Source organism: Prunus avium, chromosome 2 (assembly GCF_965620075.1).
Source record: "Prunus avium chromosome 2, drPruAviu1.hap1.1, whole genome shotgun sequence".
In the NCBI taxonomy this organism is placed as follows: Eukaryota; Viridiplantae; Streptophyta; class Magnoliopsida; order Rosales; family Rosaceae; genus Prunus; species Prunus avium.
Genome location: NC_142285.1, coordinates 33,492,300 through 33,514,031, shown reverse-complemented (window position 1 = coordinate 33,514,031; position 21,732 = coordinate 33,492,300). Strand labels below are relative to the sequence as shown.

The window sequence follows — 21,732 nt, the reverse complement described above, 5'->3', positions numbered from 1 at the left end:
GATGACTCAAGATATCATTATATTGATTCTAACTGTAGTTTTTTCTAAATTTTTACAATGACTCGAGATATCATTCTATTAATTCTAACATCGGGACCCAAAATACTGCTAGACCAAGGACAAATACAATGCTTTTTATTATTTATATAAGTGATATTGAGGGAGTGAAAATCAAACTTAGAATCTCATGTGTACGAGTAAATACTTCTACAAACTCCATGCACGTTACTTATTAATATACTACATTTTCGACTTAAAAATTCAAATCTTATTGAACTTAGGCGTGCCAACCCTCTGCCAAAATGTGATCGTGGTTGGTCACTTCTCAACCGAAACCCAACTTGTAGTATTTCTAACCCACCATCGACACACTGGCTTTCAAGTTGTAATAAAAAAAAAGTTCCCAGAATATGATAATAGAAAACTCAACTTGTAGTGTAGCATCCATTCGACACACCAAGGATTACATCATCAAGTAGGTAGAATTCTATAGGCCTTATTTCTTAACTGTTTGATCAAATTGGTTAGTTTGATCCAACGATTAAGAGATGGCATATTATGAAGTTGGGTTGTGGGTCTAGTTAGTACTAGTTATGCCCTTATCTTTGTTCGGGTCGGGCTATTTTTTGTTGTTCTTATGGGTCTATTTTTATATTAAAGTGTGCCTTGGGCATTGCCCATTCTTTTATGTGGAAAAGAAAACGCGTAATCGGCCCACTTTCGTTGCAGTTCATGCCCAGTCCTCCCCATCATGACAAAGCTCAAGTCTCAAAATTGGAAAGCTCAATGAATTTTCTTTGCAATAAGTTGTTGGGTTTGGTTATCGAATTTTTAGGTGTGAATTTACTCATCCCTACCAGACCATGAGCCTAGTTCACAAGACATGGCTAATGGGCTTCAAAGGATTTTGTTTTTGCCTTTTTGCTTTACCTCAAATGGAGGAAGACCATGGGCTGGGAAAAGCCTTGTTAGTTACAGATTAATCAAGCACTACCTTATGAACCTAGGGAAAAATCACATGTTGTGCCAACGAACAAAAGAAGCTCCATTTCTTTTATGTTTTTATACAAGAGGTGGAGAGAGGAATTGAAACTAGGACCTCGAGTGCAAAGGTAAATACTTATAAATACTTGAGTTACAAGTCCTTAACTGCAAGTCTTTGCTTTTCCGTTTAAGTAAACAGTAAAATAGCGACTCCACAAAGCATGGCATGCACATGCTAGTGCTAATCAGAACTCAGAAAATAATAATTGGGTTTTCAATCAAAATGGTCCCTCAATTATTGTTTTAGTATCATTTTGGTCAATTAACTAAAATTTTCATTTCAATAGTCCTCCAACTCTTTATTTGATATCACAACGGTCCTACCGTCAAATTCTGTCAACTATTCTGTGAAATCAAGGGGTGAAATTGTCTTTTTAGGACTCAAAACCAATCAAATTCCAAATTAGTCTTCGTTTTCGTCTTCTTTGTTACTCCGTGAAGCCATTTTTGAGAGCTTGAGAACCAAACAGAACTCTCGGAAAAGAGGGAGAGGTTGGAATGCCCTGAAAATTAGTTTTGCCCCTTGATTTCACGGAATAGTTGACAGACTTTGACGATTGAATCATTTTGATACCAAATAAAGAGTTAAAGGACTATTTTTAATTGGTGAACCAACATGATACTAGAGTAATTAGTCGAAAAACCATAATAATTCAAATGTTTGGCACATGAACCCAAAAGCACAACTCAAAGACAAAGTAACATCAAAACGTCACCCTTGACCTCCTCTTGTTTCCATGCAATTTAATTAAGGGGATATTGATTCTCTAAAGTTCTCTGTTGAAACTTGAGACTTTGAGAGACTTATGATCAGTGGAGGCTTCGATGCTTTTGAAAATATATATTCTTAGTCACTATAGCGTATGCAGCAGCCTACATTTGCATGCTTAATTAATTGACGTATTATAGAGAAAAGTGTGGCCTTTTATTTCTAAGAGAATTAATTAAACTCAAAGACTTTGGCTGGCAAATGGTCCTACATATTCAATGCACCAAAGTTAGAGTGTGCTTAAAATGGGTTAATCATTTTATTAGTCCCTGAACTTAGATCCGATTTGCATTTGAGTTCCTCAATTTCCAAAATCGTTACCATGGTCCTTTAACTTTACTTTCGTTAGGACAAATGGTCCCGGGGTCAATTTTGTTAACCTTTTCTATTAAATGCAGGGGCAAAATGATATTTTTATATGAAAACAAAAAGATTGAATAAAAATTCATATCTTTAAAATAACAATAAAATCAAATCAAATAAAAAACCCACAAAAAAAAAAAATCAAGTTTGAGGGGAGTAGAAATCGGGATAGAGGGGGAGAGAGGGAGTTTAATTTTAATTTTTTATTCATATTTTAATCAATTTTGATACAAATATACCATTTTACCCATGCATTTAACAGAAAAGTTAACAAAATTGATAGCATGACCATTTGTCCTAACGAAACTGAAGTTGAAGGACCACACGGGAATGATTTTGGAAATTAAGAAACTCAAATGCAAATCGAATCTAAATTCAGGGACTAATAAAACGATTAACCCGCTTAAAATTGCAGAATCTCCCATCCTCTATGCACAAAATGATGTCTAGGACCTCCCGCAACACACCAACCTCACCCTTTTCATTGAAAGCCGAAGAGGATTCGGAAAAAGGGTTTTCTTGTATTATTATCATCCATATGTCAAACTATGCCTTAAATGTTACGTGCAATTTCAACAAAGACTACATACACCGCACAAAGAAAAACAACAATCATAAAGACAATGTTCATCTATCTCTCTTTTTCTAAAATTAAACAACGACATATCTCACAAATCCTCACTTTACCATATTTTTTTTCGAGAAGGACCACTTTGACAATCATCATTTGATTTAGTAACGTTTAGTCTCCAATTTGTTGAAAGAGGTTATGACGTCTGAGTTTATATTTCATGGACATCGAAGTGTTATATCATTGGAAAAAAAAAAAGAAAAAAAAAAGGATGTAATTTTGAATATGAATCGTATGGAATACATGCCTATATGATTTGGTTGAGTATTGGCAACAGCCAGCCCCATCTGATGCGGCGCCAATGATGGAGTGGAGTGAATTTGTATATTATAGGCAATCAATTTCTTCAATGTGAGTTGGCCTGCGTGCTCTAATTAGGGTAAATGAGCAGCTAAGGAAAATTGCGTGTATCTCAAGACATAACATGCTTCCATGACTAAGAGAAAAGACAACTATATATCTAACCCCCCAACCCTAACACTTTTGAGCTGGAATTTTATTAGGGTTGCCTTGTACATACAACCTAGGGTTGTAGGTATATGACTTAAGAATTATGCTTGTTTCGCATAATCGGGTTTGGATGGGTTGGGGAGAAATCTGTAGAAAAACATTCCTACTTTGATGTTTAGAAATGATGGAAATGAGGTATGTTTTGACAATGAGATGTTTACATACAGAGTGGAATCAAACTCGGGTGCAAGGAGATGAACACACTATTTCGACCAATTGGCCAAATTATGACAACAGTAAACCTATTTTTTACTTTGAGAATAACTTCTAACCTTGCGAATTTAGGATAAAATAGTCACGAATAAAGGAAAACTGGAAGAAATTTACATTTACCAAACTTGTGAAGATAATTTCATAGGATATTGGTAAATGGTAACTTTTTGAGACACAGTAAAAGTCGTTTTCCACTGTTGTTTTTTTAGAGGACGTCTTGTGTGAGGATTTACTATTATGGTAAATGGGGGTAAATGGTCCCCCCTCCCACACAGCGATCCATGGCATATTTCATGGCCCCTCATGGCCACAAATAATGCATTGGGACTTCACTGTGGAAGATTGACATAGCCCATCATCAACGGGACCCACTCTGCATGTGATGGGTTGGGACAGGGAGGGGATGATGTGTATATCTAACACAACAGTAAGTATATCTATATATATGTATACATGCATCTGATCATGAAGGAACTGCTGTGCAGTGCAGGGGAGAGTTTGTATTGTAAGGGAGGACTTTGGAGAAACAGGACAAGATCAAAAAGGCAATGTCCAAAGCAAAAAGCCATGAGCAATTGAAATTGACTATGAGGGCCAAATGCCATTTCTCCCTCTTTTGGATAGCCTTTCGTTTTCTTGACTTTATTGCCTTTGTCCACACCTATTTAGCTAGCTAGCTACCAAGTAATGCCTCTCTACGACTTGCTTGTGAATGCATCCTAACATGTACCAACAATTGCACTTTTGCATGATCAAATTGCAGAACGAGTTGAAAATAAAATTACACAAGTTCATATCAACATCGATATTCGTCCTAGCTTAGGACATTGAGTAAAATAAAGTTCAACGAACCCATTCAAGTGTGGAGTTTTAACTCAAAATGCGTAATTGGTAGTAAACCACCCACTCATAACTTATAGCCTATTTTGATACTTTTTAGATGTGAGATTATCCATTTCTACATCCATAACTTGTCTCGAGCAACACAACCTCTTCGTAAAAAAGCTTATTCCAAGTTAAATTCCCTTCGTTAAAAAGCTACAAGTTTAGTCTGACTATCACAAGATGTTAATACGATCACGTAATATATAATCAGTTCACGTGTTGTAATATGAGACAATTGTGAATTATAATTCTTTTGACTCTAAATTTGAACAAGTCAGCCTTATGTTCCCCTAGCAGTACATATGACATAACTATTAAAGCTTCACCGTCCAACTTCCAACCGACCAAACGGAACAGGCTTAACTATTACCTCATCCAATTCCAGTCCAATCACACAACACAGTTAATTCACACTCAGCCTTCCTGTGACGAACGACGCTTTTCACACAGTACGTGTCACCATTTCCCATTTAATTGGCTCCAGCAAATTAACCGACACACCGTCTAAACCAATTATAATAAATAAATAAAAAGAGAGAAAGGTATTTGCATTTTGTAAATACAAGAGAGAATTTTCACTCATTAAACATTTCCAGAGTCATTCTCGAGTCAACCACATAATAAATAAATAACACAGAAAATGAAATTCACAATAATTTAAATGAAAATTAATAATTATAAAAAGAGAGAGACCCTTTCTCTCAATTTTTTTCATTCATAATTTTTTTTTCTGTCCGCTTCATAATTTACGCTTGTTGCCTCTTAATCCAAAAGCGTTTACTCAAATTTAGGGGTCCTCCGAGTCAATACCCGAACCACCACCAGCCTTTGCCTTGTGCCGCTGCTGCTGCTGCTGCTGACAACACCACACACTCTCACACACGTGCGGTTCGTTCTTGACTCAACACCCCAACCGCATTACTCTTCATACCCACCACTCCCAGTCTTCAGCTCACTCACTCACACACAACCACCTAAAATAACTACAAACCGCCACCGCCACCTTCATGCACATGCACAACACGACGTCAATATTGTCAACAAAAAATGATAAAAAGAAGCTAAGGTGAGGTTGGATCACGTGACCCACACAACAGGACCAGATCAGATAATCAGCTTTCACAGTGTAGGGCGGCCTTGATCTTCTGGACTGTGCACGAGATGAGGTTGTTGACGGTCTCCACCGACTCTACCGTCAGCTTGGCTGAGGGCAGGCTGTTCACCAGGATCTGAAACGTCATTGTCAGTAGGGACCCACTCACTCTATGCGTGGCGTCCTCACCTCCTCCCCCATTGCTACTCCCGTGACCGCCACCTTTGACGGTCATGGCCCCACGCGAGCCCGGCCCATCCGGAACAATCGCGAACCCGGATGGGAGGAGCGCCACGTAGGCAGAATCCCCGCCGTTCATGACAACGTGCATGGCCGGAATGTCAACAGGCGCGTACACCACAAGGCCTCCCGCAGCGTCTATGCATGTCTCTTGCAAGATCAGCATGCTGCTTTGGTTTGCGTTCATTGCCTGCACCACCGCAAACATGACCCTCAGTTTCCCCATATTTACACCACATGCCATTCCATAATTTTAAGAGTCAAACCCCTGACCTCACCACCAGTTTGTTTTTTTATAATTTGTTTTTTTCTCTTTTCTGATTGAATGAATAAATAAATAGAAAAAGTTAAAGGTGAGAAAGTAACAACTCAAGGAAGTTGACAATCGTCCTTGAATTTTGACTTTTTTTGGAGATTACCGAAACAAACACTGTCCCTAATGTCTGCCCCCTCTGCACCCCAAAACCGTCCCTATGGATACTTCCAAATTCCAAACTTGTCCGTTCCACATTCACCTTTTTCTTTTCACCCTCCCACACACACAACGACACTCTGATTTGAAACTTATCCGCCCCCAAGGACACATTCGTCATTATAAAATAAACAATAAAACAATGAAAAAATTATGACGAGAGACAGAGGAAGAAACAATACTCTGGCGCGAAGGAGGGAGACGCAGTTGCCTGGATCCTGGCCCTTGGCGATGTGCGCCATCTCCTGCATGGGCCCACCGTTGGAGAGTATGTCCCACTCGCTTCTGAGTCGTTCGTCACGCAGGAAATCAAAGAGCCTCTGTGGGGAGACGGGCAGCCAGACTGAGGTGGCAGCGCTGAGCACGATCCCAGGCGGCTCGCCCGGGTCGTCGAGGCTCTCCCGGGTCATGACCCGGACGTCCTCGTCCACGTTCCTCGCATTCAGCTTGTTCCATTTGTGCACTGTGGACGCACACACGCCAGCACAGAAGTTGTCCGTCATCCGCTGCGCCAGCTTCAGCATGCTCCTCCGCCCGCTCGCCGTGATCGCTAGTATAAAAAATACACAAACACATATTACATACATTCGAAGCAGGTACATTGTTTGTATGGGAATGGATACTCGAGAAAATTTCAAATGATCGAGTGATAACGTACCAGTGTGGTCGCGGGAGGGGACAGAGGAGGACATGAGAATGGCGAGGCACTCGCATTGGCGTTGGAGGGTAGCGACCCACCGTTGCGCGCCGAAGCCCATGCCGGAGCTCAACATGGGTCGGTAGAGCTGGTGGACTTGGCTCTCATCGTACTCTGCATGCTCAACCCATGTTACCTGCAAAATGTTAAATCATGTCATCACAATTACTTAGTAACATGTTACATTACTAATTAGGCTTAGATTAACATAATCATTAACATATATACAGTGTGGTATGACAAGGCACAGTTGCACCCACCTAACAAAAGAAGCAAAATTGTGGAGATTTAATTACAAAGCAATAATAGTTTATAGCCAAAGGTAGGCTGAAGCCAGCTAACCAAAATTTAAGTTTTTTTTTCCGTAGTTGTTGAAGTAGCCTTTGTGGGGTCAGTGACACATGTCACATATGGTAACATCTCTAAATCTAATGGAAGAAATAGAAAATTAACAATAATAATGAGCGACATGGAATCATACTGCCATCGAGCAAAAAGAGTAAAATATTTGGGTGTAGATAAAGTTGCGCAACATTTAAAGGAGAGCATAGGGTGGCATCGAGATTTGGAAGTGGTGTCTACATCAATTATTTATATATACACCCTAGACCTAGAGAGAGAGAGAGAGAGAGAGAGAGAGAGAGAGAGAGAGAGAAAATTAGGCAGTCTTGGAGTTTGACAACAAGGTCTTCGATAATACAAGGCAGCAAGCATCAAAGATTGGAATAGAAACATCAGAGGCAAGGAATAGTTTATGAAATTTGACCCGAGTTGAAGATTACAAGGCAGTTTGGGGTTACGGAGGATATGAAATTAATGTGTTCAAGGTACAGGAATTTGGGGTTTGGAGGCTTCTGATAATAAACTATTTGGGTTTAGGGTTTAGGGTTTGAAAGATTAGAATATGATTTGGAGAGACCAGATGATAAGATTTGAGGAAGGTTCCGATTCTTTGAGAGACATAAAATATTGGGTTGGTAAGGCCAATCTAAGTAATGGGACAGTGTGGTGATGTAGTGAGTAATCACTAGACTAGACAAACAAAGTTCTTTGATGCATGAGCTCTTTTAATTAATTAATTAATTAATTAATTATTAATTAAGTGGTGGCTTGGGGAATGTAAATAATGCTAAAAACTATATATGTTAAGCAGAAATAAACTCAATAATATTGACTTGGGTTTTTGGCTCACTTAAATGTTCTCAACTAAGCTCCAATGTTGCTGCAGTTACTTCAACAGACTCATTAAAGGCCAAAGGGGAAGAACACCCACTTGGGAAAGCACAATAAATGTTAAAGCAAACAAATATGAACCATGTAACTGAACCTGTACTTGCCTTCTGGGACAATGCATTCCAGATAAGCATTTTGAATTCAAACAAATAAATTAAAGCTTTATGTCAACTGTTATCTGAGTTGTGTTACGGTCAGTTGCTCAGACGAAAGCCGGTGATTCCTAAGTTAGATGCACGTTGGAACAAGTGACCGTAAGTAAATATGTTTTTTTATTTTACCAGAAGAGAAAATCATTTAACTCTCAAGGCATATATGTAAAGAACCAAATAAGCTATGATATACTTGAATGTAAAGTGTATAACTTACCTTAGAGTACCCATTAGGCATATCTTGCACAACACAACCAGAAGGGAGCCTCCTGCAGTTCATAAATGTAGGTGCACCGGAGGTGTCACGGATGGTGTCGACCGACACATCGACCACAGCCCACACGCCCTCTGCGTGCTGCTTGCAGAAGCGGAGGAAATTTACCTCGCGAACCGGGACCAAAGGGGATAGTACTTGTAGCTCAGCATGCATCTGAAATTTGATTATTACCCCAAAAAAAAAATGAAAATGCTTTAGGTGACACTAAAATGGGCAGGTACATATTTTCATTTTATTTCTCTTTAGGACTATCAAGTACTAACCAGTTGAAGTGCACCGTTTCTAGTTCCTCCCATTCCACTAGAAATGACATCAGTGGTAGAGGTTCTAGCAACCAAACAAGGAAACATCTCCAACCACCGGTTCTGTATCGAGCAAAATGAGATTTGATTTTGAACATAAAATAAGCAAAAAAATATTTGAACAAGCATTGAAAACCAAAAAATACACAAAAAGGCCAAAATCTCAAATGGCATCAAATTTCAATACAAAGTGTTCGCTCTTACCGATTCCATCAAAGTCTCAACAAGGGCCAAGCTGTTGATAATGACCATGCCAGTCTCCCTAGAAGCCTCGGTAACAAAACCATTTGGCTTCAACCCAATGCAAGGAGTGAAACTTCTCATGTATTCTTCATGGTTCAAAACCTCTCTTCCACCCTCCAAGCTCCTCAGCCAAAGTGGCTCATCTGTCTGAGCCAGCTTCACCAATTCATCCATGGCAGCCAAGGCAAGCTCTAGAAACATCGATCTCTCCATCGACCGGTCCAGGCCGGTCACACTAGGCCTAGAGTGAGGCACAACTGACATGGCGCTCCCAATCCCACCTCCAAAATCAGGCCCCACTGGCATTGACGTAGCCACAGAGCTCAACCCACCAAAGCCATTGCTCCCAACTCCGAGCTCCAAGGTTGAGCTCGGTAGTGGAGGCCCCATTGATGTGGCCAGGGACGAAATGGGGCGGCCTAGAAACTTCCCAGCGAGTGCACAAACTCGATCCAACTCGTCCTTCAATCGCGCATTTTCGATCCTAAGGTGTTGCTCTTCGAGTGATATCTCTCCTATAATTGCAGGACCACCACAGTTTGAGCAAATTGGGTTCCTCATTGCGTCCCGAATCGACATGTTCTCCGCTCGAAGTTTGTCATTCTCTTGCCTCAGCAGTGAGTTCTCATGGCGTTCCAGTTGAGTCTAATAAGTCCCAAAACGATCAAAACTTCATAAACCCTCAAGAAAAGAAAAGAAATGGAAACTAAAAAATGTCTGTGTAGAGTAATTTACCTTCATCTGGGTTCGGCGATTTTGGAACCAGAATTTGACTTGTCTGGTCTCCAAGCAAAGCCTTCTGCTGAGCTCCAATCTTTGCTTCTCATCAGGATGAGGACACTCCTTGAACAGCCTAAAACCAAACCCAAATGATTAAAAAAATACAAATTAACAACCAAACACTGAAAAAGTCAATAATTTTATGCAAAAACAGTAACATAAAAGATGGGATTTTTATTATCATACGCTTCAAGTTCTTGGATTTGCTGAGGGGTGTGTCGGTGGTATCGTTTTTTCTTACGAGGATTGGTATTATCAGCAGCATCTTGATCGTCCCCAGAACCACCATCCATATTATCACTCCCAGATCTGCTCTCGTGCTCTTCCTCTCGGCTCCTCCTCCCAACGTTGGTCTCAAAATTCTCAGCCATTCTCGTCACATCGCCTTGCCCATCCGCATTTGTCTGCTGATAGCAAAGTAATTTTTTTAAAACAAAACCAAAAAATAACAAAAACCCAGATCAGTTTCAAGACCATACTTTCAGAAACAAAAGGAGAGAGAGAGAGAGAGAGAGATGAGAGCTTTACAAGGGCGAGTGAGAGTCCTGGAGAGTTGAACATGGACTTAGTGAGAGACTGAGTTACAAGACGTGGCTGAGCAAGTGCACTGGAGGGCATATTGTTGCTGTGGGTGCTGCTTGAAGTGTTGTTGTAAGAGATATCAGCCACAATTCTTGCACCGCCACCACTGCCGGTACTGTTGTCAAGAAAACCCCCAAAACTCATCAAATAGAAAAAGCCCAACTCTCTTTTCTTTGCTTGCTTCTTCTTAACTCCTCCTCACACACCAGATTCTCCTCCTATTTCTTTACAAATTTACACCCCCTTCGCTTAATGACCACGTAATTTGCTCTCTCCACACAAAATGAGGAGAAAAAATATAAATATTTGGACAGAAAAAATGATCTCTTTTTTGTAAGAGAAAGAGAAAGCACAGAGAGGCAGAGGAGACAGACGGTTCAGAGTTAACCCAAATGTCTCCAACTCCCTCTCTAGCGAAGGAAATGTTTAAGGGGTTCTTTTGGAGAGAAAGAAAGAGAAAGAAGGCAAGCAAACCCTTTTTTGGTACACTCCAGCTGCTTAGCTCTTCGTTCTCTATCCCTCTCTCTCTCTCTTCCTTGATTTTCTCTCTCTAACTCGCCTAAACAGCTAAAAGCACCAGAAGAGGCTTAAATGACTGCTGTTTGGTTTGGAGGAAAACCAAATAAGGGCAACCCTAGTTTGTTGGGTGAGTGATATCTCTGGTTCACTGCATGCTTGACTCCACTCTAAAAAGGCTTGAGAGAGTTGAGAAAAATAAAAAAAATGAGAGAGAGGAAAAGGCTTTTCCTTTTCCAAGATTTGCACAGAGAAAGGCAAAAAAAACAGGTGAGAGAAACAGTAAGAGAGAGAGAGAGAGAGAGAGAGAGAGAGAGGTGAAGATAAAACGCACTATGTGGACTCTTCGAAGCCTTACAAATACAAAGCTCCAAAAAGGGCCGGTTGACTCCCTCACTCTCTCTGAAAGTCTGTGAAGACAGTGAAAAAATTGTAACCTTTTCACACCTTTTTCTTCTGGAGGTTCAGATCTATGACACACTCTTTCTATTTCTCCCTGCTTTTTTTTTCAACTTGGTACTGGTAATGGGATTTTTTTGTACCTAAAGTTTATAACTTTGCTTTGCTAGAGGTCTGAATTTTCCACCAAAGATCTAGATTTGCAGAATTTAACTTTCTTACTGTCCCTTCTTCAGACAATGTAAATATGACAGTTCCTTAAAAACATTATAATAGTTTCATTTGATAATGGTATGTAATTTTGGTAAAAGTAAACATGGTATGCAATTAAATTGGACAATTAAGAAATCCAATATTAATACTAAATATGGAAAAATATCCTCACAATTCAGTCCATTTCAGATTTAGTCTTATCTAAAATAACAATTCAGTTCACACTTCCTAAAAGAGGCCTAATTAGTTTTCATGCTAAAAAAAAAAAATACTTTACAGTTGGTCACATCATGAATTTTGAGCATGCAGTTGAACGTTTACATTATTTAGGTCATTCGGTCGAATCTAATTATTCCTTATTAACAGTTAATGTGAGTCATTGAAAATAATTTTCCCGTCAAAAATCACTCATTTCCGTTTAAAAAATGATGCGTAACTAAGGAATACAATTTTTGGGTAATGAGTAATGGATGAAGAAAAATCTTTTCAAATGTTTTATTAGGTGAAAAAGCAAATCCAATTAACAAACTATTTTGATTCAATTTTTTCTTAAATATTTTGGCTAGAGTACTTACTCAGATAAAGAGCTTTTTTAGGTTGAGCACTATGTTGTTCTTAAACGTTTTATGCATTCATGTGGGTGAATCCACACACGACATGATTATAAAACAGTCGGATTATGATTAACTAGCTCTACACGAAGCTAACCAAATGTTAAATCATTGGCAAAGAAATAGCACGAACCGCCGCCCTTTGTTAGTCACCGCAAACCATAGCTAACCGTGGTGGTAGGTCTTAATTTTGCTTAATAATGTAAAGAATTTCTGATTAATATTAATCTCAAGGTTTAAAGAAAGTTTCCATTTCCTCAGTTTTTTTTTTTTCTTGTCTTAAGTTTCTTCGTGTAGAGAGTTACTATCGTTCTTCTTTATCTCTTTCCCTTCAAATGCCAGTTCCACTTTCTTTTCGGAGGGCAAATAAAATTCTAGTTGTCTTCTCTTTGCGTCTCTTTCTCCTTAAATTCTTATCTTTATGGGGTTTGGTCACCTTATAATTACACTATTATTTCTCAATCACAGTTGTTGTTATATTTTGAAACCCTCATTCCCCACAAACCATTTTTACAAATAAACCCATTTACCTCCACAATCCACAAAAGCATCCCAAATCCACAAACAACTACCAGTCAAGGAAAAAAAAAAACCCACAATCACCATTTCAAGGGTGCAGTTGTGAACCTTTTTTTTCTCCAATTGAAACTTCAATGTCTGAAACATTAATTCATTGACTTGTTCCTCACTTGCCATAATAATTATTTGACAAACAAACTTGGGGTCTCCACCTATTTGTTGCACCTTGCATGTGATGATTTTTTTTTTGCATGGGTTTTGTAGAAAAATATATAATCACAATACCTTTTTAACCCCTCTCTCTATTTCATATCTTACTCATTTTCACAATAAAAACAAATAAAATTTACAATGAATTTGACCAAGACTTGATTTGTGGGTAGCAAAGGAGACACATGATGTCTAAAAAGACTTGGTCTAAGAGGTTTCATTGATGGGTCTTGTGGAAATCTCCCAGCTTTAACTAATTACATTGAACTCCATTGGTATTTTTGGATGTTTTTCTTTGATTATGCTGAGATTGTGCCCATCTCCTTAGATCATGCTTGGTCTTTCTAGATTCTGATTGTTTGATGTTCGCTTTTCCTGCATTTATGAATACAATTATCGTCTTTCTCTCAAAAGCACAAGCGAAATATATGACATTTGCCTCTTTTCTTTTATTTTCACCCCAAGCAATGAAACTTTAATAACAATAGAAAAAGAAAAAAAAGGGATGAGTTTAATAGTAAATGAATATCATCTGTTGTGAGTAAAAGAATTGTGTTAGCCATTAATAATATTGTTTATGTGATGTATTATATGGTTGAATTATTATTTGATATTTAAGCCTCATAATTGATGCGAGTTTAAATATATGCTCCAAACCTTTTGGAGATTAATGACTAACAATTCTTAAACACACCCAAAAAAAAAAAAAAACAGAGAGAGAGAAAGAAAGAAGAAAAAATAAAAAGTTATTTCACCTCCCATGCCGTGCCCATGAATTGCTCTAAAGTTCTTCACATTTCAACGATATATATTTGGGAGTTAGATAATCACATCCGTTAAAATAAAAATCCTTTTTATTTAATTTCCATAACTGATAAAAGAAAATAAAAAGTAGGTGTATGACACATCACTTTCTTTTTAAAAAAATGAGCAAAAAGGTTTGAACAAATGTTGCCAACCAAACATCTTCATGATATATTTTCCCAAGTAGTTTTTCAGAAACAATTATAAAAGGTATTTTACAGACAGCACAAAAACAAAAAAAAAAACAAAAAAAAAAATCTGTGATTTTTTTAGGTTGTTTGATTTCAGGAAAATATGTGGCAGAAGTAAAGGACACGCAGTTAACTATTTCTTGGTTGGTTTTCAATCGATCTTCTTGTTTGAAAACCAAGAGAGATGAAAAAGGGTCCTTTTTTGAGGTTGCTCTCAAATGGTCTTTGCTGCTTAATAGATATAACAAAAAAATGAGTAGATTTACAGCTCAATGGTTGAAAACTAATCACTCTATTATGTTGACATGTACTGTATCTATGCATTACAATTTTGAGCCTCAGTTTTAGGCCTTCTCCAATCATGTACACAAACGGGCCATAATACCAATCTAGGCAAAAACACAGATGAAATAGCGTCACATATATTGCCTGGATCGAACATGATTGGAGATGGCCTTAATGTGTAAGGATTAAATTCTGTATCTATATGTAAACCCTGCTTCAATTTTTTTTAATTAAAAAAAAAACCCTGGTTGAAAAATCACATTCATGTTGAGCCATGTTGCTCTCATCTATATACTTGTCATGGACTTAGCTCTGTCTAAAAGGGCATGCACAGCACATGCTATGTTTTCCTGACAGACAAAACCTATATATGCACAGCCCATACACACACACACACACATACGTATGTATATATGTATATGCCCAATCCAGGATCAATCATTTCACTTTTCTTTCTAAATTCCCTTTCAGCAATCCAAAAGTGTGCATGCATTTCATCTTCTGACTTGTTTGGATCAATTAATAATGGATGTTGAACTTGAGATGCCTTCTTAATCATGCATCACTTACTTTGACTGAGTGCTTGCTTATTATAATAATTACTGTTATCTGTCAACTTCTGGTAAGTAATGTGGTCTCTTCTCCTTTGCAGCATGTAATCTCATTGTAAGCTTTGCATTGTGATACAGCTTTGACCTTCCTTAATTCTTCAAGGTGTGAAAGGAAAGCAACAAGGATGGGATAATAGCAAAAACTAGGTTCACAGAAAGTCAATAATAGTATTCTGCGAAGTTGCCAACTACACTACAGACAACCAACCCTTTACAAATTTCATGTACCCTTTGATCATTTTCTTGGTTCCCTTCCTCGTATGAACACAAGGCAAAGCATAACTCTAACTTTGTTGTTCAGCCTCCCAGCCAGATTAACAGTAATCAGACCATAATAGAGTGCTAATTGTGATGTCCATGATCATTTTTACAATACTTAAGTGTTTAATTTTTGTTTCCTTCTGAAAATTGAAAGGGCTATATTTGTATGAAAGTGGTGAAAATGTCTGAGAAAACTCATACAAATACTATCAAAACGGTAATTTTTTTTTTCCTGAAAACGTTAATATAATTTATTGTTGATCCATTTTGAGTGCAAATCATTTTCTTCACATGTCGTAGTTATTAAATAAGAGAAGTGTTACGATACCAATAAGTCTATGCGAGAGTAGATGGTTTCTGATTGTAAACGCATGTGAGTTTCATATCAGTAGTTAGAAATCAATCACGCGTACACATACGACTAAACTATAGCGTCTAGAAGTGCTTTGCGTTACCACTTCGAAATAAAATAAACCAATTCATTGATTTTATTTTGACCCCAAATTATTCCTTATTGTAACAAAAAACAACTACTTCCTCTTCTACTTATTCCCCAAGCATTCATTTTATGCACTTCCTTTCACACCTGGCCTTGAAAAAACCCAGTTGGAGCAGTTCAAGTACTGATTGGGTGAGAGTTTGAAGACGAATTTTCTTAGTTTGAACCTGCATCACCATCTTAATTATGAAAAGTCTTTTCTGCAATTTCTTGGTTTTGATGGGGTCCATCTGTGGGGGAAGATGCCCTCAAAGTAAAAGCAGAAATAAAATCCTGGGTGTTGTCAGTTGTAGCTATCATCTGAAGGAAACAGCCCAACTCTGAGCTTGCGTTCTACGTTTACTTGCATTTATCTAATCTACTACCGCCTATCTAATCTATCCGGGCCTCCTACTCTTTCTTTTCTCTCTTTCTCACCATTCAATGAAAGGACCCAATGGGAATGGAATGAATACTTAAGACGCCGGTGGGAGTTTGGCACCTACTTCTACTCATCTACTTGCATAGTTACTCTCCCACATGAGAAGGAAAAATGAATTTCCTTTGTTTGGATAGCAAGAAAAGTCATAAGAAAAAGAAGGAAAGGAAATTTTTTTGTTTAAATTGTTTTTTTTTTATACCATTTTTTACCCTTTAGCTCATTTCAAGAAAATATCTTATTGATTGTATCCATTATATTTATCAACACTCAAATTCTTCTCGTACCCTCTGAGAATTTTAAAAATCTTAATTCTGCACTCTTACAGAAAAAATCCTTCATTTTGCTCACTGGGGTTATAATTCCCGACATACCCTTCGGCATAAAACAATCAGTAGAATGTGATGACATCTTGACTTTGGGAGCAATTGTCATTTTCATTAGCACACTGTGAACAGGGCACGAACACTGAATCTATCGAACGATCTGCTACCATTCTCTCCCTGAAACGACAATGTTTTGAGGACAAATGCAATAATGCAAAGCATCATCAAATTGATGGGCAATAAATAATATCAAATTACATTTATCCTTGGAAACTGAACATATGATTGCCACTTTTTTTTTTTTTACTTTCTTCTGTTTTTTCTTCTTTTTTGGGTGTAATCTAACAAAAAAGCTGCATGTCTTCCCATCTTTCGGGCCCTCCCTATTCTAACCCTATTATCTCCTTACATAATAGGGTGTGGTGGATAAGAAAGAAACTGCATCCATGCATGGAGATGAACCTTCACATCAGTTGGATGCTGAAGGCAAAGTCCAAAATGTTTTCGTTGCAACAAGAATTTTCTCTCTCCCTTGTGATTCTGGTTCTTTCTCGTGTATGCTTGCAGTCCACCTTACGGCATGAGCTATGCGAGCTACTTTTTCTATTACTTCAGGGGAGTCTCTAACCAGAACCGTTCCTTCAGGACGCAACATTCGATCCATCTCCACCATCAAATCCACAAGGTTACAGCTGCAGAAAAATCAAGAGACGTGAGCATAGGTTGTTTAAGAACAATCATGCACTTCATCAAGTATCTTGCCAAATATATGTAAATGTCACTTTAGGATTACACTGAACCATGTGCAATGGTTTAATACTGCTGTAAGAATGTAGGAATCGGTAGATTCAAGAAACAGAATAGGAACTAGAACTGTAGAAGTACCTGTTCTTGGTGGAACCTGGATGCTTTATGAGTGATTCAATTCCGGTTACATGGATGAAGTCATAAGAACGAGGGTACGTTGAGAAAGGCTCACACCTGAGACCATCAAGCAAAAATATTAGCTCATCAGTAGAAGTTCCATAAAACTATCCATAATACTATCACAATTCCAGAGCACTGCATAACATGATCAAATGAGGACTCTAATCTAGGAAAAGAATGCATACAAACGAGACAGGGACTAACATCTAAGATAGTTACAGTAATATTGATTAAAAGTTTTTGCTCCCTTTTGTACAGAAAATTATCACTGCTTTGATCAATAATTTACAGATTACGGAATTCAAACTGTGTTATGGGGCAGGTTCACTGTTTTCTAAAACGTAACCCGACTGGAAAAAAATAATATAAGAAAGATTTGCGGATATAGTACTAAAGCAGGCATAAGAGCAGGATAGCATAAAAAGTGCACTATTCGCAGCAGCTTGAACTATAAACCTTTTTTATTGTGCCATCAACTGGTTCCCAATGGTTACTGGGAGCAATGTTACTTAAGTATGTGGCATTAAAATATACACAATGGGACCTGTAAGATGCATACTCTCACCCGAGAATTCAAAACCACATTTAATCCTGGATTGACACAGCATATTGGAGGAAAAATGTGACTTGACTTGGACTGGGAAAAAAGGGCTCCATCAAAGGACTTATGTGTGGAACACATTGGAGGAAAAATAATACAACACTCACCAGTCATGGTATACTCCAATAAGACCTCTGTCAAAGATTACAGAAAGAGTTGAGGGCTTGCGGGCAGGAACAACATTCATCACCCACACAGCGTCAGATTTTAGTGCAGCAGCAAAACCTCCAAAAAATGCATTCATGTCCATGACATTGCGTACAGCTGGAGTTCCAAGCTTCAGGTTTAGGGAGTTCTTATAGTAAGCAACTCTTCTCGCCCAACGTCGCGTGTCAGCCTCAAACACATCGATGCCATTTCTCATGAGTGTGGCCCTTGCAGGAGCTTTTATCAGCCTCTCTGGCCACTTTGGAATCATCCCAACAGCATATTCTCCCTTGACAGAAGATGTCCTACTCATACATTTCTTTAAATTGTAATACCTGCATAAAAAAATTGAGTTTATTGGTACCAATTCCATAAATTTTTTGAATATGACCTTTGATAATAAAATTGTATCCAACATGCTGCAATGGTTAGACGGCAAGAGTTTGTACTTTTATTTTTTCCAGACTTATAAAAGGACATAGCAATGGAAAACAATCACTTCATACCAAAATAAAGGTTCCATTTGGGGGAAGGGGAAGAAAAACTAAGAAAAACTAAGAAACTAAGAATGGATTCTGAGACAGTTACCACGCATCACTTGGGTCATCTGATTCATCACACAATTCAAGGCCAAATTCATTTTGGTTAGGAAGGCATGAATCTCCAGCAGGCTTTTTCCAGACAGCCGTGTTTCCATCCACAGCAATCAGCTCATAACACGATGCTCTTGCAACACCCTGGAGATCCGCCCATTCCTTGTCTTGATTTGTCCACTGCACAGGAGGACCGGAGATTACTAGGTATCCTCCAGGGCGAAGTAAACGATCCACTTCAAGGAAATATGTGGCATCTGCAAAATTCCAGATTCCTTTATGATAAGAGCAAGTAGCAGGGGTAGAAAAACTGTAACAATATGAGAGGTTACAGGTGACAAAGAACTCACTATAGGCAGTAAAAGGGATCAAACATCGAGAGCAGTGCACCAAATCAAATGAGAAAGCAGGAAATGGAAGCCTGCGAGTGCCAAGCATGGCAACAAATGCTGGAATTCCTCTTTCCAATGCAAATTGTATCTGTGACTTGTGGGAATCTCTTGGAGCAAATGACATTGCCAAAATATCTTTGGATAGAAGATACCCTCCAAAACTGGCAACCTGTACAGCATCAAAATTTTGTGAAATTCGAAAAGAAAATTAGTACGGTCTCAAGAAAAAGGAACATTGCTCTTACCCCACAACCCATATCGAGAGCAGTTCGCAGGACGCCATCACTGATAGGGATGTACTGTCCAAGTTTTTCAATATATTGTACAGCTCCATCTGGAAACATGGTGCCACCACCAGGGAAAATGAAGTGTGGGCCTTCCAGTTTCATCCACCCCTGATGACCTTTCCTGTCTGCGATTTTGTTGTGTGGCATGTTGCTGTGCCATATCTATACACAGATTACAATACTTTAAGACACATAAAAAAAGAAATATGGGGTGGTGCTTTATGACTTTGATATAGAACATCAAATGAAACTCATTCTATCTCTGATTACAAAACACTGGGCAAATATTCCAAAACAAGAAGAGGACTTGAAAGACAATCACATTTTTGAGCCATCAGTAATTATAAAAGAAAAGGCCCCTCATAAGCAGTCTAGATTTCACTTATATAGTTAGCTGTATACAGTTATTTCTGGCCCATCAAATCCTATATGGATCTTAAATTCAAAATTCAAGAACATAAAACCAAAAATGAGTAACACAAGGCTGTCAAAGGTTCTTGAGCAGCTGTGGTAGCCAGGGAGAGAATGAAGAGTGTGCTAGCAGGAGAAAAGTACAGCACTAAGATTTATCAACAAGCTACTACAATCTCTTTTCTTTTTGGCCTGAACAAGTAGCTAAAAGTAGCATGGCGAGATTTGTAATTTCTAACATATTACAAAGTTCCTTAACTACAATGCACAGATCCTCCTATTCAATAATTCTATTTGTTCTACACAACTTTATATTTTGAGACTTGCATTCTTGTTCCCAGTGTAACAGTCGTGCATAGAAAAACTTAACAAACAAGCTCGATTGCAAACATCAAAAGCTTAAACTTGCTATACCACCAACACCATTAGTCTCGGAGAAACCACCTCTCATTCATAGATCCTCAAACATTCACCGAAAAGCTCAATCATAAAACAGCCTCAAGTGCTAATTCAACGACAAAATATGCAATTAACCCAAAAAAGCAAATTGAAGAATTGAAATGAACCCAAAACCACACACACCTTGTGCAAGCTGTCGGGCCACTGAACCGGAATCTTGTAGCCATTGGGAGGTGGGATCAAGCAGAGAGGGGTCTCCTCAGGCAGAGGGCAATGCCTCTCTCTGTAAAAGTTCATCTCCCGACTTAATTGGCTGTTGCGCCTGGGGTCCTCGCACGGCATGTGGTCGACGGCATCGACCGGGCAGGCCTCAATGGGCTGCTGGTGCTGCCCGAGCTCCACCAACGCCACTAAACGGTGTCGTTGCCTCGGATCGGCATTTTTCGATAAGAGAAGAGCCTGGCGACCCGAGGCAGCAAGCGAGTCACCCAAGGGAGTGAAGACTAGGAGGAAGAAGACAATCACTATGCCGAAGAAGGCCGCTGAGACAAGGTCCAAGAGGCGCCATTGCCTCGGGCTCCGCTTCGATGCGGGCAGGTTCAGGTGACCCATTTGGGCTCGGATCAAGTGGGAGTCGGATCCGATCAAATCGGCATTCGGGTCGGGAGAAATGGATGGAATTGGCTTCTGGGTTTTGAAAAAGACGGGATTTTGAGTTGGTTTGGGCAGAATTGGTGGGTTGTTGGGGTTTATGTGTTTAGAGGTGAGAGAGAGGAGAGAGAGTGTGTGAGCGGTGGAGGAGTGTGGGACTGTAGATGATGAATATGGAGTCTAGAGAGCTCTTCTTCTCTGTCGCTTACCGGTGGCTCTCCATTTTAATTTAATTTTTTAAACCAATAAATCTAGTAATACTAATATATTATAGAGATGAGAAATTATTCCTTTGATAGATTTCCTTTCTCCTTTTTTTATTGTTGAAAAAAAAGGGGTGGGGGGCTACAATTACAGATGTGGTGAGGAAAATTTGGGTGAAATCCCAAAGAGTTGAAAGCCTTGAATTTGAACTTGAAAGCAAGTAGCATGTGATGGACAGCTGTGAGGAAGGTGATGGGAAAATTTCAGGAGGTCACAAAAATTATAATATCCAGGAGTTGTCTGCTTCCCAATATTGAATAGAAAAGGAAAGTTTTTGAGAGTAATTATTAAAACAGTATATATAATTTGAGGGGAACAAGATGGGAATTAAAATTTTCAGGCCAAAAAAGAAAAGAAAAGAAAAGGATGGGTATTAATTTCAGCCAACATAAGTAGACTAGCAAGTCAAGTAGCAGGTCAACCTAAGTTGAACTTTGTAATCCTTAATCTCTTTCACAACAAGAAAATAATTTATTATTAATGGCATCCAAGACAGGGTTTTTATTTTTGTGCTTACAATTATGAGATGATGTTGATCAATAATCTGTAGTAATTAGTAATTAAAACTTAGATTAAATTCTAATCACTAAATGATGTAAAAATAAATAAGGTAAATAAGATATTGATGTTCTTTATATTCCAAAAATAAAATAAAATTGGAAGTGTAGTAAAAAAATGTGTAGGGGGTTATTTTTCCATGTAAAAAAGAAA

General features: G+C 38.5%; 2 protein-coding genes across 3 annotated transcripts; both read right to left on the bottom strand.

Annotated features, from left to right (window-relative positions):
* Positions 1-4,920: 4,920 nt before the first annotated feature.
* On the bottom strand, positions 4,921-11,302 carry ANL2 (Homeobox-leucine zipper family protein / lipid-binding START domain-containing protein). Of its 2 annotated transcripts, none has more exons than XM_021961413.2 (9): positions 10,433-11,302; positions 10,091-10,308; positions 9,860-9,977; positions 9,086-9,769; positions 8,843-8,944; positions 8,520-8,732; positions 6,879-7,053; positions 6,403-6,770; positions 4,921-5,938 (listed from the first exon to the last, which is right to left on the bottom strand). In XM_021961413.2, the coding sequence occupies exons 1-9, from the start codon at positions 10,628-10,630 to the stop codon at positions 5,528-5,530; spliced, it is 2,487 nt and encodes an 828-aa protein (XP_021817105.1). In that variant the 5' UTR covers positions 10,631-11,302; the 3' UTR covers positions 4,921-5,527. The 2 variants fall into 2 exon arrangements, with proteins under 2 accessions (XP_021817105.1, XP_021817103.1); XM_021961411.2 differs by having other exon boundaries at positions 10,091-10,311; positions 10,433-11,301.
* A 5,238-nt stretch (positions 11,303-16,540) lies between these two features.
* QUA3 (S-adenosyl-L-methionine-dependent methyltransferases superfamily protein) lies at positions 16,541-21,131 on the bottom strand. Its single transcript, XM_021961353.2, has 7 exons — positions 20,290-21,131; positions 19,255-19,458; positions 18,968-19,178; positions 18,613-18,874; positions 17,985-18,359; positions 17,235-17,330; positions 16,541-17,041 (listed from the first exon to the last, which is right to left on the bottom strand). The coding sequence occupies exons 1-7, from the start codon at positions 20,716-20,718 to the stop codon at positions 16,819-16,821; spliced, it is 1,800 nt and encodes a 599-aa protein (XP_021817045.1). The 5' UTR covers positions 20,719-21,131; the 3' UTR covers positions 16,541-16,818.
* Between the last annotated feature and the right edge of the window lie 601 nt (positions 21,132-21,732).